This window comes from Eubalaena glacialis, chromosome 10 (assembly GCF_028564815.1).
Source record: "Eubalaena glacialis isolate mEubGla1 chromosome 10, mEubGla1.1.hap2.+ XY, whole genome shotgun sequence".
Lineage (NCBI taxonomy): Eukaryota > Metazoa > Chordata > Mammalia > Artiodactyla > Balaenidae > Eubalaena > Eubalaena glacialis.
The window spans coordinates 5689172-5708467 of NC_083725.1; the positions used below are offsets into that span (position 1 = coordinate 5689172).

General features: G+C 45.6%; 1 protein-coding gene across 4 annotated transcripts in view; it reads left to right on the forward strand.

Moving 5' to 3' along the window:
• The window catches only part of ETS1 (ETS proto-oncogene 1, transcription factor), a 127633-nt gene that overhangs the window by 84033 nt on the left and 24304 nt on the right, over window positions 1–19296 (forward strand). For all 4 annotated transcript variants that reach the window (XM_061203129.1, XM_061203131.1, XM_061203133.1 and 1 more), the window contains 4 exons: window positions 10200–10319; window positions 12130–12330; window positions 15064–15141; window positions 16066–16314. In XM_061203129.1, coding sequence (XP_061059112.1) covers window positions 10200–10319; window positions 12130–12330; window positions 15064–15141; window positions 16066–16314 — 648 coding nt within the window. The remainder of the gene's footprint in view (window positions 1–10199; window positions 10320–12129; window positions 12331–15063; window positions 15142–16065; window positions 16315–19296) is intronic.

A 19296-nucleotide genomic window follows, 5' to 3' on the forward strand; every position in this document is an offset into this window, starting at 1 on the left:
AATGGGGGAGAAAACATTTTCTAAAATGTAAACTTCTACTCAGGAAGCAGCACTGAAAATTATAGGTGGGAATCAAGTGACATGGAAATGAATTGGTCAGCCTGATTAAGCAGCATCTCTGGGGCCTCAGAGAGTGAAGCATCAAAGAGTAATATGTAAACTGAAATCGCGGAAGCTGGGATAATAGCAAGATGTAGGATGTCAGTTATTTTCCATAGTCTTCTTGAGTGGGGTTATCCTTTGCCATGTTGTTGCCAAAAGCCTTCTGACCCTGTCATGAGTATTTTAATTGAAGGCAGGACAGGGCAGGAGTTTGCCCTGGCTCAGAAGTCAAGGCTGGGGAGGAACCAGTGAGATGCACCATGGCTCTCTGCAAACCTTGGAGCTGAAAGGGCCCAATGTATACTTTCTTCCAGAGTAATATAGAGACCTTGCCTCTGTGTTTTCCGTGACAAAAGAAGTGACACTGTTCTGGGACATCCAGGACTTGTAAAATGCCTGGTGTGGAGTCAAGTGTAACTGTCTGTGTAGGAAATGATTTGAAACATGTGATATGTTCTGTAAATGGCTTTGAATGACCATTAAAGAACTTTATTCTTTAAAGTACCCTATTGAGGCGGGCCTTCTATGCAGGAATCCTAATCTGAATAGCTAAAACATTCTTTTAAACTGTGAGCATGTCATTCGTTTAAGGGCATATGTATGGCTTGGGTAAAATGCAGCTTGGGTTCTGATAAATACCAAACATGAAGAAAAGAGTTTTGAGCACAAAGTTACAGTTTTGTTTTGTGCCATATAGACTCTAAGCTGGCACTCTTAGGAAGTTTTTAAAACCAAAAGGCATCTTAGGTTCCCTGGATCCTGGAGCTGTGAGGTGTTGTCATGGCAAAACACATATTCTAGATGATTACTGCTACAAAAAAAGATCTCCCCCATAGCGGATTGGAGGATACAGAATAGGTAAGGAGTCAGTCTGTCTGCTAAAACAAAGAGCCAGATTCAGGGGATGTCAATTTCTATTTATATCTCAGAATCTGATTTTTACATTCATTTCCTCATTTTCTCAGTTGCTTGGTCCTACGTACCTGGGGAAATCTCCAGGTTCCTTCTCCTTGCTGTCTCTCTAAGCTTTGGGAAATAAAATCGTATATTTTTTTTAGTCTTTCTGTTTTACAAGACACTTTTCAGTTCAGTTCAAGTCACCAATAATTTATTGAGCACCTACTAGGCTTTGGTATTTTCACACATATTTAATTTAATCCTCACTGCCAGGTAGGTAGAGAATCCTAGCGAGTGAAGGATGCTCCTGAGCTCTCAGTGGTCCGCGAGGACTCTCCAACACACCCTCACTTGCCAGAGCTGCTGGAGAAAACACAGAATTAGGAGCCGTTCCAGCAGGGCCCATTCATTCAGATATTTCCTCTTTCAGGCCATGTGCCCAATGTTTGGGGTGGGAGATCTGAACTGTTCTAAGTAAGGAAAGAGCAAGAAAACGTAGCTGCAGGACCCAGGGGGCAGTTCTGCTTTCTGGCGCAGCTCCTGGAACGGAAGAGCCTCTCTGGGTTTCCCTGAACACCTGGGATTGATTTGGGTTTTGCTCTGACTTGGAAACATTTGCTGAGGTGGAGGTTGGAGGAGGGGTTGGGGAGGAAAGAAATAAATCCAGTGATTAAAAATAGCTTGTGCATGTCAGGTGCCTGAAGGAATTGGAGAACACGCCCACAGTCCCTTTTGTCTGGCAGGTCTAAGCTCCTCGCTGCCGAATTACAACCGCTTTCATTTGTTTTTCCTGCTCCCCTACCATGTAATGGTCAAGGGCTCATTGGAACCATGTGTGAGCCTGGTGAGTCACCAAATCCTCAGGACTTCAGTGGTAATAATGTGTTAAAACTCCTTTTGGGGGATGGGATGGGGGTGGGTGAGGGGAGAAGGGAGAGGACTGAAGTCACTTCCTACAGATGTTCAGGGTCCTTGGCTGTCTCTGCAGCCTTGGTTCTCAGGCCCAGCTGCTGGGCCCGAGGCAGGCTTCCCTGGGCAGTTCGCAGCCTGCTTTGCCTCTCAGAGCACCATCTCTTTTGTCCTGGGACAAGTTCCCTCTGAGAAGAGGCATCTACCTTTGAGTTGGTGTGCTGTACCCCAGCAGCGTGCTTTATTTCCCCAAGGCAGCAATTGGAGACTGGCTCAAATTTTTGGTCAATCAGATCATTGGAGGGTGAATTGGGGATTTTCTGTGCAGCTTCTTTCTCCATCCCTCAGAGTTTTTTTTTTTTTTTTAATTTGCTGGTGACTTCAAGGGCATTGGTATCAAGAGAAGGACCAAAGCCCCGTTGTGTTTCCCTAACTGATAAGAAAACTCTGTTTTGGGGTCAGGGTGTCCCGTCATTTGGGGCAGTGATGGGCTGCTTGGTTGGGGTGGGTGGTCCCCAACCGCGACGCTGACCTATTCTCGCTTAGCTCTTGCTGGAGCCAAGGATCCCGCTTGTCTCTCATCGCTTTGCCACTTCATTAGGTTTGCGAAAATGGGGTCGAGGGGCTGAGGAGGGACACATTTCCCTTCTTTGCATTAGCCTCAGCCAGAAGCTTTGTGGATTATACTGACTTCCTCAACAGGAAGCCCTGCCTTGCCAAGTTTCTAGCGCCTGTAACGGGATTTGGAATCAGGCGTGTAGGACAAAGAGGACCCTTCCTTCCTAGTTCCAATCCATCCTTGCATGAATGAGAGAAAGGTTGAATGAGATTCCTTTTCACAGCCTTCTGAGATATTAGTGTCTTCATTGGGTAAATTGTCTTAGGGACCAGTAACAACTTTCCAAGGACAGTGTTGATTGTTCAGAATCGGTCACTGACCACAGCCATTTTGCTATTTCTATTGATCTGAAGGAGTAAAGGTGCCTCCTCTCTTATTCTAGGCGGTTTGACATCTGCCCTTTGGGTGCTGGCCAAAATCCTCGGCTTTTTCCGCCCACTCCTAGTTCCAGTTGTAAGTTCCTGAGGACCTAAACAGTCAGGAGGAATTATCTCTGCAGTCTTTTGCTTGTAGGACGTGGTGGTCAAAGGAATGGCTGGCTGCCCTGATTTGAAATCATCCCTCTCTGATCCAACTTCATCACTCTCCAGATCATGATAATGTTGCTGTAAAAGAAGTTCTGTGGTTCGAGTGGACCAGTGAATGAGATGTAGACCTAGATTTAAGCACCGTGGAAAGTAATCTGAAGCCTTATTTTCTTTTTCCATGAGCTTATCTGTTTCTTGTAAGCTTTCATAGTATGATCCTCCTTTATCTCAAAAATATCCTCGTGACAATAAAATATTTGTGGGTGAAATGGCATGTGGCCTGGGATTAGCCTTAACAGTTCTTCTGTGTTGGTGGGGAGGAGACGAAATAAAAACTGGTAGTGTTGATGGATTTTGAATAGGGATTTATTATACTAGTCTCTCTACCTTGGTGTATGTTTAAAAATTGGCGTAATGAAAAATTTAAAACCCTGTGAGGGATATAGACACTACCTATCAACAGACCTCTTTTTAGCAATGCACTGATGGAGTGACTTACCCAGCGTGATTACGTAAGTGGCAAAACTGAGAACCTGTGGGTTTTGACCAACAAGCTAAGGCAGCAAGCCCGGTGCATTGTCCCACTGTGTCTTTTCCCCCTGTCTTCAGAATCCTATCTTTCCATTTGGGACAAGTGTCCTTTTTTTCTTCTCTGTATGAATGAGAAGGTTTCTTCTTGGTCCTTTCACTTTAAGAAACCTATTTCAGCCAGACTTTATGTAACTAATTAACCTTATATTATGTGCACAATTGCCCATCAGGGTGACTCAGGGGTGAACACAGACAGGGAAGGAGGCCAGGTTGTCATTTACCGTGTGTTACTTTGTATGGAAGGAAGGAAGCCTCAATACCCTTAGTTCCAAGAAAGGAAAAGATTACAGTCGGTTCTGTAAATGGCTTTTAATTATGTCTTTATGGGGCGAGCTATATGAAATCCTGGATTTCTTCGATCCAGAAATGGTTTTGTTTAAGTTGTTAATTTACTGACTCAAGTGTATCTCATTTTCAAACTGAGAAATAAAAGTCCCGTTTTCTGTGTCTCAGCTGTAGAAATTTTAGTGTTCTTGGATTTCTGGTCCATTCCTTTTTGCAGCAGCAGTGGAATTGAATGGAAAGACCTTGGATGTGAGAGTTGAAAGATGGAGTTTAAGGCAGGCTCTTGATCTCTTGCAGTCTTGGTTTTCTGATCTGTGAAGTGGGGGTCCTGTAATACTTTCCCAGGCCCCCCGGAAGCTTTATGTTGTGAGGATATTGGGGAACAGTATACGGGAAGGGTCTCGGTGGACCGTAGTGGTTTTCAGATGTAAGGCGTATCATTCCTTCCTGGTGTTTCTTTCCCGCTGCTATTGATTGGGGCAATACCCACCACCGTGGCTGGTGTCGTCATGGTAACCCACCAGGCTTTGGCCAATCCAGTGGCTGCACAAGACTGGAATGTGCACCTTGGGTTTCTAGTCCATTGCCTAACCCTCGGGTTCCAGATGCTCCAGTCTTCCTGCCGTTTATTTGAGGATGGTGAGAGGAGGAACATCTCAGTTCAGCAAGGCCATAGGTCTTGAACTTCTCCTGGAACCAACGCCACTTCAGGCTTAGATTCTAGGTAACGTTGCTGATATGAGCTGTTGGGTTTCAAACGACTTAATAGAATGGTATGAAAAGTCACGTGACATGTCCTGGATGGGTTCTTGGGCACTGAGCAGTCCTTAACTTTGAGTTCCATTATGAGTGAATTGAAACCCTTGTTCTACATTTGACTTAAAACATCCTTGGGCTGTATAAGCTTTTGTTCAGGATTAGGTCACAGTGAAAAAGCAGATGTTTCCCTGCATTGAAAAGGCCACAATTCATTGTGTTCCTACGGATTCAAGAAAAACTATCTGCTAATTTCTACTCTGATACTGTGCAGTCTTGATTGGACAGAGTTTGGGACCGTTATTTGCTCACTAGCTTCTGTACAGCTCTCCTCTCAGAAATCTGGGTGATTCCTATAAATATTAACTCAGATTTAGGGTCCTGAGGAATAATCCCTGGGTCAGAAATCGAATATACTTGTAATATGTTTATGTTTCATAAATATACTTAGAGCCTCCACCGTATCAGCATAGTATATTTCCAGGTCAGGTGCTCAGCATTTTGAAACAAATGTGTTATTGCAATTCAGGGTATTGCAAGTACAATTATTAGCACAAAGGCAATTTTAGTTCTTGTCCGTAAAATACAATTAGTTAACTTCTATGGAGCATTGATTAATTTATAGATGCTGTTGCTAAAATTAGAAATATTTTTGGTACCTAATAGAAAAGTCGTATGGTAGTTCTATTTTTAAGGAACCTCCATATATTTTAATAGGTAATGAGATAAGGTGTGGTCAGAATAACAGACATGCCTGCTTGGGCCAAACCATGTCAGCTTCTCCACCTGTGTAATGATTTCATTATTTTTATTGGTCAGTGTAATTGACAGAACTGCCACAAACATGAACGAGCAACACAGAGGGCATTTTTGCATTCATATTCTTCATGATGAGAGTTTAATGTTTTATGTTAATACCACTTTTGAAAGTGATTATTCATCATCATTTACATGCAGTGCCTGTGCTACTAAAAAAGACAATCCTGGCTGATTGTTCATTCTCTTACAGAGGAGTTTTGATTTGTTTTTAAACCTTCAATTCCACACTTCATAAAAATAGATAAAGCTCTGACTTTCCTGTCTGAATGCTTTGGGTCCAAAGGCACTGATACGCCTTCTCCTGAGCTCATCAAGTCCAGGTGTCCCAAGTGTGTGGTGTTGGCTTTCCCCAGCTGGGCTGGGAGCACCTTTTCCAGAGACCCAGCGCTCTGAGTCCCCAGTCAGGGGCACAGCCTTTGGGTGCCATGCAGCACCTAAAGCCTGGCGTGTGGACCAGGCTTTTGAGAATGGCATTGAGGCGGACAGGCACAAGTTAATTCCAGCTGCTTCCCTTGGAGAGAACAAGCCAGAACCCGGAAGTGCCGGCTCCCTGACAGGAAGTGGGAACCTGCATGGGGAGTTGTCAGCCCAGAGGCCCTGTCCTGGCCGGACTGCTGGGGCACTGCTGTGATAGGAAGCAGACTCCGGGCTCTCCGCTGTCATCCTCAGCCTTCACATCACCCTAGCATCCAACTGCCCAGGCTTTCCTGTTCACAAGGTGTCTGGGGCCTCCTAGCCTCATCCTTCAGTTCCAGTTTGCAGCAGAACCACTGCTGGTCCGTTTGGCCTGGCCCACATTTTCCACATGCATTTTCCTGGCCCACTTCTGCCATCAGTAGAGTCCTTTTCATCGAGTCATAAATCCAATGGAGGGAACAAACACACACAACAAAACCCACACAGTTCAAGTTCATGAACTGGTGTTGGATGGGAGCGAAGGGATGGAAAGTTGATTCAAATTTGGAAGACATTGAATTCATCCAGCGTTTGTTGATTGACTCCTGTGCTGGGAGCTGGGGTTGCTGCATTTGTTCCTTCTTTCAGAAGCGATACTCTTGGTTAAATAGAGAGCCCTTTTCTCTAAAGTCAAACTGACTTCCACTCTAAGGGAACATCTCCTGGACCTGTCCCTTAGCTGTTCTTGGGCGAGGAGAGTGGGGACGAAGGGGGAGCACTGATGTCTTTCTTAGTGACTCATGTGATGATTATTCCATTGTTCAAAGGGCTGGATGTTATGTAATCAACATTTTATCCCATCCCCCTACTTTTCCCCTTAACAATCTGGGATTTTCCAGCATTTTGTCAACCTTCCTGGAGGTGTGTTGATTTTTCCACTAGGCTTTTTTGGGCATGTCCCAGGGCAACCCAAACTCTCCACTCCCTGTAACTTCAGATCCCCCTCAGTGCAGGGCCTGGGAGAGCCACAGCAGTGAACCCTTCTGTTCTTCTAGGGCACAGGGCAGACTCTGGGCAGTTTCCTGGTAGCACCGTTCAAAGCAAACTGAGGGAAAGAGCTGCCTGCCCTTCTTTCTCGCCACGTAATTTCCATTCATTTTGATGTTCAGAGGCAATATATTTGTTTCTTTTTTCAGAGGTCACCAATTATCATTTTTTTCCCTCCTATGTTTCCATTTTATCCAGCCAATAACACATTACTTACATCCAGGGAACTTTTTAACTAGCCAGGGTTTAGAGGTGGCTGGTGGAGGAACTTCTCCAGTGGCCCCACCATTTTCTGTCAGTTTCCTATGATACACTGAAGATTCAGGGTGAGCAAGAGGGCTTCTGGAAATTACTGCAGTAAAGTGCATTGCTGTCTCAAGGTCACAGGGCAGCTAGTAGGAATTCTCAAGTCGTTTCTTTGCCTATTTGCTTTTTGTTGGAAGTTGTGCCTGAGGTGAATTTGGAGGATTTTTAACTTGAACCATATCTATGTATCTTGGCTTTGAACATGGTCTGCAAGTACAAGAGGGACACAGCAGAGATAAAGATGCACGTGGCAATAGCAAAGGAGGTCACATTTGTGAATCTGCAGATTTTGATTCTTCATTCTTCTTCACCACCTACACAAATCAAGTTTTATAGGTGTTACCTCCTATATGCATGTCACATCTGACCACTTACATTTTCTGCAGAGCCATCTTCCTAGCCAAAGCCACCATCATACCTCACCACAACTGATGCAAGAGCTTTTTAACAAGTCTTCTTGCATCCATTGGAGTTACCTCCTAAACCATTCTTTACTGGCAGCTCAGGCGATCTTTTTATTTTTTTTAACCCATTTTTAAAAATTGTGGTAAAGTGAACATAACCTAAAATTTACCAACTTAACTATTTTTAAGTTACAGTTTAGTGGGATTAAATACACCCATAATGTTGCACAACCATTGCCACCATCCACCTCCAGAACTCTTTTCATCCTGTAAAACTGAAACTCTGTCCCCGGGACACAACCCCTCATTCCCTCCTCCCTCCAGGCCCTGGAAGCTACCATTCTACTTGCTGTCTCTATGAATTTGAGAATTCTAAGTCCCTTATATAATTTGTCTTTTCATGACTGGCTTATTTCATTTACCATAATGTGAAGGCTCATCCATGTTGCAGTATATGTCAGAATTCCCTTCCTTTGTAAGGCTGAATAATATTGTACTGTGTGTGTATATACTACCTTTTGCTTATCCACTCATCTGTTGATGGACACTTGGTTGCCTCCACATTTTAGCTACTGTGAATAATGCTGCTATTAACATGAGTGTACAAATATCTCTTCAAGACCCTGCTATCAGCTCTTCTGGGTATATAGAGAACTAAAACTCAACACAAAAAGACAAATCACTCTATTAGAAATGATCAAAATGCTTGAATAGGCATTTCTCCAAAGAAGATACACAAATCACCAATAAGCCCATGGAAAGATGCTCAACATCACTAATCATTAGGAAAATGCAGATCAAAACTACAGTGTGATACACTTCACATCTATTAGGATGGCTACGATAAAAAATGCAGAAAATAAGTGTTGGCAAGGAGGTGGAACCCTTGTGCACTGTGGTGGGGCTGTAAAATCATGCAGCCACTGTGAGAAAACAGGATGGCAGTTCCTTGAAAATTTAAAAATAAAATTGCCGGGGGCTTCCCTGGTGGCGCAATGGTTAAGAATCCGCCCGCCAACGCAGGGGACACGGGTTCGAGCCCTGGTCCGGGAAGATCCCACATGCCGTGGAGCAACTAAGCCCGTGCGCCACAACTACTGAGCCTGTGCTCTAGAGCCGTGAGCCACAACTACTGAGCCCACGTGCCTAGACCCAGAGCTCCGCAACAAGAGAAGCCACCGCAACCAAGAGTAGCCCCCGCTCGCCGCAACTAGAGAAAGCCAGCGCGTAGCAACGAAGACCCAACGCAGCCAAAAATAAATAAATAAATAAAATAAAAATAGACTTACCGTAAGATGATATTCTTCAAACAAAATGTAGTCATGTCATTCCTCTGCATGAAACTCTCAGTGCCTATTTTGCTCAGGGTACAATTATAAATTCCTTAACACACTCCTTACTTGCGTTTTCAGCCTCCTCTCAAGCCGCTGTCCCCTTGATCACTCTGCTCCAGTTGCATTGATCTTTTTGATACTAAAACAGGCCAAGGTTGCCCTCTTCCCCCATCTCAGGACCTTCATTTGTGCTATTCTCTTATCTCGGATCACAGCCCTCTAATTTCAGTGCTCATCAGGATTACCTGGATTCTGTGTTACGAACGGATTTCCGGGCTCCGCCCCCTCAGAGGTTCTGATTCAGGAGGTCTGGGTGAGGCTGAGTTCTCCCAGGTGATGCTGATATGGCTGGTCTGGGGACCACACTTTGAGAACCACTGGTCTGGAGTAGTTTTTAAAAAACTCCTGTGTATCCTTCAGGTCTCAGGTCAAACATCTCACTTCTAAAGGAGGCCTTCTCTGATTCCTCCAGACCTGCAGGACTCCCTGTTATGTGTTAACACTTCATCTTCTACTCCTCCTATGAAGCCCTTACTGACATTGTATTTGAACGTTTAATTGTGTAAATAGTTTTTTTAATGACTGATTTCCCTGCCAGAATCTGGTAACCAGCTCCATCAGGGTAGGGATCATTACTGTCTTGTTCACTGTTCTTTCTCTAATCCCTTGCATGTGACAAATGCTAAATAATTATTTATTGAACGAATGTTGTTATTTCCTTTTCATAGGTAACAGCAAGTGCGTAGAAACATTAATATTCTCAGTGAGTGTGAAGGATGGGTAGGGGCTATGGGGGAATTAGTAGAGCTATACAGAAAGAATAAACGTATTTTGTCAGAGAGGCAGGGCATATGAGGCAAGAGTCAGGTTTTTTGTTTTTTGTTTTTTTTTATGGGCCCTACCACATTGTGGAAAGCCCCCCAAATTTTACCTGCCCTGGTGAGGATGCTACTACAGTTATTTCTCAGCTTGTCTTCTTCTTCAGACCATTCATGCTCTATTATATTTTATGGGTGGTTAATTACCTACTTAGTTTTATCTTTAAAACTGAGGTATAACTGACATGTAACCTCACGTTAGTTTCAGGTATACAACATAATGATTTGATATTTGTGTCTATTGCACAACAATCACCACCATCAGTCTAGCTAGCATCCATCACCTATTTCGTTTTTGTTAGTATTCATGTGCTATTTTTTCCTTACAGATATGGAATGTGCAGATGTTCCGCTCTTAACTCCAAGCAGCAAAGAAATGATGTCTCAAGCCTTGAAAGCTACTTTCAGTGGTTTCTCTAAAGAGCAGCAACGCCTGGGAATTCCAAAAGGTAGGTTTTGTAGTTGGAAGGAGAGAGGATGGGATCAGACTTTGAGGCATGGTTAGTTTTCTCACCTGTTGGGTGAGATAGACATTATTACTCACCACGCTTCAGTCAGCAGCCACAGATCGTTGCAGACATCTGTTGGAACAAGCGTAGACACATGCCAATGCTCCTTCATCTCCCAGGCTTGCCCCTGCCATCTTGGTTTTAGGGCAGTGGTGCCCAAACTTGTTTGCACATTAGACAGGGGATCGTCAAAAAATTCCACAGTCCAGGTCAGGTCCCAGACCAATTAAGTCACAATTGCTGGTCGCATCAGTAATTCTGAAGCTTCTCAAGTGACTCCATAGTACAGACAAGTTCGGAAGGCATGGTCTTGGAGTCATTCTGGGCCACCATTGGATGAACTCGATGAGCAGCATTTCTGGGAATTTACTCATTTTCTTTTCCATGTCCTTTGGTGAAATATGTTTACCTTTGGGTGTTCTCATCCAAAAGGGTTTATTCGGGAATGTAAGGGGAAGTGGCTTGAGTTGTCAGAAAGGAAACATGATGGGGGAAGACTTAAGCCTTGACCAAGCAGCATTTCCTGAACAATTGAGAGCAGAAAGAGCGCTTTTCTATTGAGTAAGAGGAACAAAAGCTGTCTTTAGACCAGGCCAGTGCTACTGCTGCATGAGAGGCTTCCATCCTGCCAGACGCAAGCCTTTGGTAGATTCTGTGAATGTATCTGTCTACCCTTCCATGTATTCTACTTTCCCACAAACCTCAGCTGACAGCAATGCCCAATCACAAGGCAGAATACAGTGAATTCTGACCACTGGGTTCTCCAACATCTCATAAGGTCATGGTCTAGATTGAAGGGGGTAACTTTGAGAGCAGGCATGCTGTGGGCATCACAGCCTGCCATCATCTGAGCTCTTTAAGTGTCATTAGCTGGTGTAGTCATGTTAAGCCAGGGGTCATGTGTGAAGATTATATATTGTCTGTCCTACACTTCTACTCAATGCAGGGTCTGTGATGTGTATATATTTTGAAGGGTATCTGGTATAATACAGGTACCTAATAATGTCGTTATTACTAAGTAGCATTTGAATGGCTTACTATTACTAATTGCTGTGATTATTACAGTCAGCCCTCCGAGGGTTCCGCATTGGCAGATTCAACCAACCACAGGTCAGATTCGGTTGGCTGAATCTGCGGATGCAGGAACCCACGGATACAGAGGACTGACTGTACCCTGCCCTTTTATATAAGGGAGATGAGCATCCACAGACTTTGGTATCCGAGGGGGTTCTGGAACCAATCCTCCTTGGATACCCAGGGACAACTGAGCTAACCATGATTAACTAAGATAAAAATAATTAAGCATAATGGTCTCAAGTAAATTATAAGAGTTAAGAGCAGGGAGAGGTGAGTGCAACGTCCAGAGCACACTAGACTTTGTTATTATTGCTGTTAAAGAAGTCATTTGTTCCCTTGTCCCAGGCTTTAAAAAAGTCTGATGGAAATAAGGCAGTGAAAGAGGAGATTCCTGGAATCTTGGTCTGAAGATTCCAAGGGTGGAGAATAAATACTCTGCTACTTTTTAGCTGATGACAGTGATCTTCTAGCTGGCAAGATAGAGAAGATGGGGCTGTTGGATGCAGGGTGGGGGGTGGGGGGAGGGTTATGGAAGATGCCCCATCGGGCATTCCTAATTCTGTGAATCCGAGAACATCCTCAGTGAAGGTCAGATGCTTTCGTGTTGTCTCTGAGGCTTGGGGAAGAGTTAAGAGCCCGATCTGCTGGAACGTCATTTGATCTCTCCCCGCAGACCCCCGGCAGTGGACAGAGACCCATGTTCGGGACTGGGTGATGTGGGCTGTCAATGAGTTCAGCCTAAAGGGTGTGGACTTCCAGAAGTTCTGTATGAACGGGGCAGCCCTCTGTGCGCTGGGGAAAGACTGCTTTCTCGAGCTGGCCCCAGACTTCGTTGGGGACATCTTGTGGGAGCATCTGGAGATCCTGCAGAAAGGTAAATGCATGGGGGCAGGGTGAGGTGGGAGCCGTATGGGGTGGCTTCGAGAGTAGGTCCGGGAGCGTGCCCAGTGGTGCAACGTCGATGCCATCACCTGGGCATCCAATCACAGCACGTGTGGTCTACGGCGTAGACAGTGCCTGGTAAATAGCAAGTGTTCCATAAATGTTAGTTTCTTTTTCTTCTGTGTACTGGAGGTTCCAATTTTAATCTTTAGCTAGACTGTACTCCTGAAGCTTCTTGGTATGCAAAGTTCTGGTCCCAATCCTTATCTTAGACTCACGTACTGTTTGAACAAGCAGTGCCCACAGCCAGCAACAAGAGAGTTTTTCTTTCTTTCTCTCTCTCTCTCTTTTTTTTTTTTTTTGGTAATCTTAAGACACACTCTCTTGATCCATGGCCACATCCAAGGTTCGTTTCTCAGAGCTTCTTAATAAGCAGGCTTCTCTACCCACTAACTGGATTGGAATTGCAGTCGCGAGGTACACCTTTTCCATCTGGAGCAGAAACCGGGGTTATGTCAGGACGCCGTGTTGCAACCTTGTAATGACATGGCCTCTCCTACCAGCCTCTTCCAACCTTTTTGGACCAAGTGACTCATGTACCACAGTCCTGGCTGAGTACAGAAACAGCAGCAGGCGGCAAACTTGGGTGTTTTTGCGCTTATTTTTCTGAATTTCTTCTTAAAATAAATGGCAGTTACCAGCAGTCAGCAGTGCCCTCCAGCTGACTGTAAGCCTAGAAGCCTGTTGCCCTCTCTGACCCAGGCCCACCCTTTCCCTGTGGTCACCAGCTCCAAGCCCTGGCGCAGACGCGGTGGCGGGGGGAGGGGGGCAGGCAGCAGAACTCAGGCTTAGCACTTTATTCCATATAATACCTTCCTTTGTTTAAGGATATTTTCCACTCTGCAATGCCCAGGAGAGACCCAAATTAGACTCCTCTGGGCACAGAAGTGTTATCTTTTTCTTTTTTCCCCTTCTCTTCAGCTTCTGCTGAAAAAGAAATAAATAAGCAGAGTCGAGAACTAGGTGAGTCTGGCCTTCCCCGAAGCAACGCCGTGATCTCGGTGTAACTGCCACAAACCACTCGCACGTATTGACGTGAGCACCTGTGTATAGAGGGGAAAGATACAGCAGGCTCAGAACAGAGCTGATGCAAGCATTGGCTTATAAACACAGCAGTGGGGTATACCAGACCGTGTCGCCCCAATGTATGCTGCTAATTCACCGTTTCCCTCCAGTCTTCACCCTGGGGCAGCCAGCTGTCCTGGAGTGTCTAAACCTGCCTCTGATCAGTTATAACTCATCTGTACAGCACCTCCTTGTTTCCAAAGTGCTTGAAACTACGTTTTTCTCATTGGATTCTCAAAACAACCCTGGGACATGGGAAGGGCATGTTCTCTCGGTGTCCTTGTCTGTAAAATGAGGACAGGTTAGGTGGTTTCCTCAACATCACTTGTTTCCTTAAACCTAGGTCTTTTCAGTCGAACTTCCTGTCCTGCGTTCTTTGTGTAATGATGCGGACTCATGGGGTAGCTTCTGGCCTACCTTCCTGCAAAGGAATAATACAAGCAAATTTAGGAGAATTAGGAAATAATGGAGTGGGTTTGAGAACATCTCACCCATTTTCAAGGGAGAGAGGCAGGAGAATCGTCCTTCCTCAGGTCCTTGAAGAGCTGAACGTGATGTCTGTATTGAGGCTACAGCTTTTGTTCTGTGATTAAACTAAGGCAACCCAGCGCAGAAAAAACATAGCTTTTCTGGGTGGGGTGGCAGGCCAAAGGTACAGGGGATGTTTCAATCTGATAAGCTGCTAAAGCAGAGTTTAATCATTTTATCTCAGCTGGGAACTGTTTTTCTGTGCAGGCATAAACTTGTTTTCCCAGCAGTCTCTGCTCCCAACGAGCTATCAAATACCTGAGGAGAAACCCAAACCAACCCTCTGTCTTTATGTCTGATTCTTACAGTGAAACGTAATCAGACTGTTCCATACAATGGTCCGGGGCCACCACCAGATTCCAGGGTCATTAGAGGATCCACAAGCTCACCTTAGTTCCACGGAGAGAGCCTTCCTCTGCTTGCTTACCTTCATCTGTGTTCCATTCTCATTCCTGCGGAGGTTGGCATCTGGACAGGAGTTTGGTTATGTGCCTCTTCTCTCTCTTTGTATGAGCCCTGTCATATTTCACTAAGTAGCGTCACCTTACTAGCATCTTATCTGGGCCTGAACTTGACATTTGAGGGCAACAGAAAAAGCACAAAACAAAAACCAGACATCTGTTGGAAGAAATGGAGGCTCTAAAAATCTACCTGCCTAGGGATTGTCCTATATTTCTGAAAAGCTTTGGACCTGATCAGTTTGAGTGTTGGCGACTGATTTTGGTAACCTCCCAAGATGTCTTCAAGCCTCGGCTGCTGGCGGCACACGCATGCATCAGAAAGAGGGTGAATGCCTTCCCACCCCTTAGAGATTACTCACAGAATGCGCTTTCTAAGATATTAAATCCCATTCCGCAGCTACCGGAATCATAAACTTAGCCATACTTTAGTGAGCTCGTCTCTAGACGAGGCCCCAGTCAGGGGAGACTCAGACACCAGCTCAGTTAGTGGACATGCAGATTTCTGCGAAGAGGGGCTGAGATCACTGTGGTCCTTTTGTCCAAGGTCCTCTTCGGCTGAGCGTTGCTTGCAGGCTGACCTCTTTGTTTCATTCCTCCCCTGTCTGTTGCAGAGGATGTGAAGCCATACCAAGTTAATGGAGTCAACCCTCCGTACCCCGAGTCCCGCTATACCTCGGATTACTTCATTAGTAAGTTCGCCTCCTGCCCTTCTCCCCACTTCCTGCTCGTTGTCACGGGAACTTAGGAAGGGATCCCTGTCCTAGGCCATCTCAGGCCCCTGCCTGGTAATTCCACAGAAAATAATATTTTCTTAAATGTAGACCCTTGGTTGTTTTGTTCTTCCCACAAAGCACAAGGCTTCAACCTATCTGCACGTTTTATTCACCTGCACGCTCCTACACTGGGGTCTTTCCCATGTCTTCAGCATGAAGGTCACACAGAGAGACAGTGACTTGCCCCCAAACAGTTATGTGCCCCGTGGTGGCCATCAGAGGTTCGGGCTAGGGATTTTGCCCTGGACCTTGTTCTTTCCTTTTTACTGGTAGATGTGACAGCATTTCCTCTGAAATCCTTCCTCCACAGCATGCCCTGCAGCCTCAGGAACATAAAGCCTTCTCCTCCTAGTACCTTATCCCTCACCAGGCTGCAGGGGTGGCCGGAGGGAGAGAATTAGCGTAGGGCTGTGCTTATCTGATGGCTTTGCTTTCAAAGGGTGTCTTAAGCAGGTTTATTTTCACTTTATCTCTTTACTATTATGATTTTTATCCTAACAGCAACAACGAGCTTATTGTGTGCTAGAAATGTTGGTAGGCTTTTTCCATGTACGCTGTCATTGGATCTTCATCACAACACCCTGAGGAAGGTGGCCACCATCCCTATTTTCGAGATGAGAAAATTAAGTCAGAAAAGGGAAGTGTCTCGTCAAGGGCCACGGCTCTTGAGTAGTGGAGCAAGGTTGAAAACCCAGGCCCTTTTCACTTAAAATATTTTCCTTGCATTCCCAAAGGTAGTCAGCTTGTTTGACATTGCGGGGCCCTGGTAAATGGGGAGGAACGGCCTGTTTCCGGTACTCATCTCTCCTCTCTCCAATTGCACATGCTCTGTGTTTCCAGGCTACGGTATCGAGCATGCCCAGTGTGTCCCTCCCTCGGAGTTCTCCGAGCCCAGCTTCATTACAGAGTCCTACCAGACCCTCCATCCCATCAGCTCGGAGGAGCTCCTCTCCCTCAAGTATGAGAACGACTACCCCTCGGTCATCCTCCGGGACCCTCTGCAGACGGACACCTTGCAGACTGACTACTTTGCCATCAAACAAGAAGTGGTGACCCCAGACAACATGTGCATGGGGAGGACCAGTCGTGGTAGGTCGGATTTCTGCTCTAGAAAATTCTAAGAATTACCTGACTTTGTGAGCTCTCCAGGTCCCACTTTTTCCCCCTTGCTCTTAGGCCCGGGCATTCCTGAGTTTCAGCCTTTCCATCTTAGAATGTCTAGATATTAAGAACTTTGTATCATGGAATTTTAGCCAAGTCCTTCATGATGACAAAGGCTCTGGGTCCATGGTGGAACTGCAATCTGGCAGGAAGAACGATCGCCTTTCTTATTTGGGTAAAACATTTCACCACGTGATAACTTTAGGCGCTTGTGGCTGTTTTTTAAGGTATGCGTTATTTTCTTGGAGAGGATTTTGCTTAAGGAGGACACAATCACATAAAAATGATTCAGAGACCCTCCCGGAGAGCCCTTATCTCTGTGTCATCCTGGTGTTCCGAGCATTCCCGGTCATCCTGCACATCCTGGCTTGGTATCTGAATGACCTCTGCTTCTCAGCCTGGGCTTCCTAGCCTCCTGTGACTTCTTTGGTTTGTGAAGATAGAAGATGGTTAACCAACAGCTTATTTGGAACCAGTCTTCAGCAGTGTGGTGAAAGTGTGTATTTAGCTAGAGGACCAGGGAAAGAGGCGGCCAGAGGCTTCCAGAAGAAGGTACTCTTGTTGCCGTGACTGTTATGACAATGATAAAATATTCACTGACAGTGAAATAAATGGTTCAAAATAGAGCTGGCTGACTCTATAAAGCAAAAAAGGTTAAATACGCCCAGTTTTTAAGATCAGGACATAAACACTCAGAGGCGCGGCTCACCTAGTGAGGTGTCCAGATTGTTTTGTTTCTGACAAAAGTGCAGTCCATCGTAAAGAGGGACTTGTTCATCCAGGAAGGACTAGCTGATTTCTGACAAGTTGAAAAAGATGACTATTCTGATGGATAAATGGGAGGGAATTACAGACAGGAAGAGGACAGGAGAAAGCCCTTCCAAGTGGTGCTTGCGAGGCCTTTGGCCCCAGAAGTCGGGCCTGGCCGCCTCGTGGTGACTTCTGCTCAGTGATGACCCTGCTTCCTATCCTAAGGCCCCAAGGCCTCGTGGGCCGGACACACTGTCCTCTCCTTCGAGTGTCCAGGCTCCTACTTCCTCCCAGCAGGCCTCGCCATGACCAGCAGGCCTGCAGAGGGAAAGTCCCCAGCAAAATCGGAACCTGTAATCTGCCTTCTTGCAGCCCCGGGGTGTTTGTGTTTCAGACAGAAGGGGATGGGTGGGACCAGCTTCGCCTTCCCCTTTCTTCTTTATTTTTGGATGCAGGTCTATTTAAATACTTACACACATGTGTACCTTTTTTCTCAGGCGGGTCACAGCAACAGAGCGCCTTTCTTTCTCACGGGGCTTCCTGTGCGTGTGTGATGAGGCCGAGTGTGCGTGGGGACTCAGCCGTCGTGTCACTTTGGGCAGATCTGCTGCCAGGTCGTTTTCCAGTTGCGTCTGGCTTTGCATTTGTGTGATTCCCCCTTCTCCCTCTCCTTCTCCTGGTTTTTGGTTTTGGTCCCCACCCGCCCTGCGACCCCAAATGAATCCCGATGGACCAGACCGTGACCTGTACAAAAGGACAGGAGGGCTTTCTCTCTGGCCTCCTTCTCCCTCACTCGCACCAAGCTTCACACCACACAGACTTGAGGGGGAGACCGGTCTGTTCACGGTTGCTTCTTGCGAGTTAGAAGCGCCGCAAACAGGATGTATTCCAGGGGCTGATTGGCTGTGACATGGTAGGATCGGTCTAGACTGAAAGCATCACTGTGGGCTGCTTATTATCAACAATCATCGTAGTGTTCGTGTACTGCATTAGGGTATACAGAGTGCTTCTATGTCCCACTTCTGTGGACTCGGAGAGCTGTCTTCTTTGTGCTGGTCTGTTCAGTGGGCTGCCGTTGTCCTCCCCAACCTACTGTTCTGAGTGCTCCGAGGTCTGTGTGGTGGAATAGCTTTGGAAGGACCTCGCTGAGACATTTCTCAGGAAAGCCAGCTGATGGATGGCGTGGAGGACATGAGCTTCCCTGCGTGAGCACAGTAGCCTAACCGAGTGTCTAATCCAGTTGGAGTCAACCCATTTTGGGAGAAAATACCCGTAAATGATGGTTCCCAGCTCCAGGATTGTGAAAGAGAGCTAAAATGAAAGCAGCCTGCTGCTATAAACTGCAACTCGCAACAGACTTGCATTTGGCTCGTGTTTGAGAGGCTGCCAGAGAGTGGTTCTGGCCTCGTTTAGTGCCCTTGCTTATTGGGACTCCTTGGAAGCTCAGCTGTCTTGCATGTGAAAATTCCAGTCTCTGTGCCCTCCAAATATAAAAATGACTGAGAGAATCATCTCAGGGACATTTGAGTATAAATACAGCCTCAACATCGGTGACTTCGTGGGAGTATTCTTCATGAAAATATAAACTTTCTTTCTTAGGTTTTTGGTATGTGTAAGATGGATAGCTGGTATGAACAAACACCTTTTTATGAGAGACCACAAAATTTCCTGTTCTGTTGAAAAGAAGCTGTTGCATTCTTGGTTGGGGGCTGTTTTCTTGAGTCTTTTAATGTGAATTTCTGGAAGGGACAATCCCTTCTTTTTTTATTTTTTAAATGTTTGTATTAGAGTAGAGTTGATTTTACAATGTTGTGTTAGTTTCAGGTGTACAGTAAAGTGAATCAGTTATACGTATACCTATATCCACTCTTTTTCAGATTCTTTTCCCATGTAGGTCATTACAGAGTACTGAGTAGATAATAATAATAAAAAGTTGCAAATATGACAGTGGACTGGGTAGGCGGGGCCGATAACTCCATGAACCTCTTCCATTTTACCTTCTGGGGCTCCTCCATTTACCTTCTGGGGATTACCCTTCTTTGAATGAGTGACTGGAAGAAGGAATGAGATGAAGCAGTTAAATAACTATGTTTCTGTTCCAGGCAGTACTGGAGGGGTTAAGAGGTTCAGGAAATCTGCAAGGGGAGATTATGCAAAAAT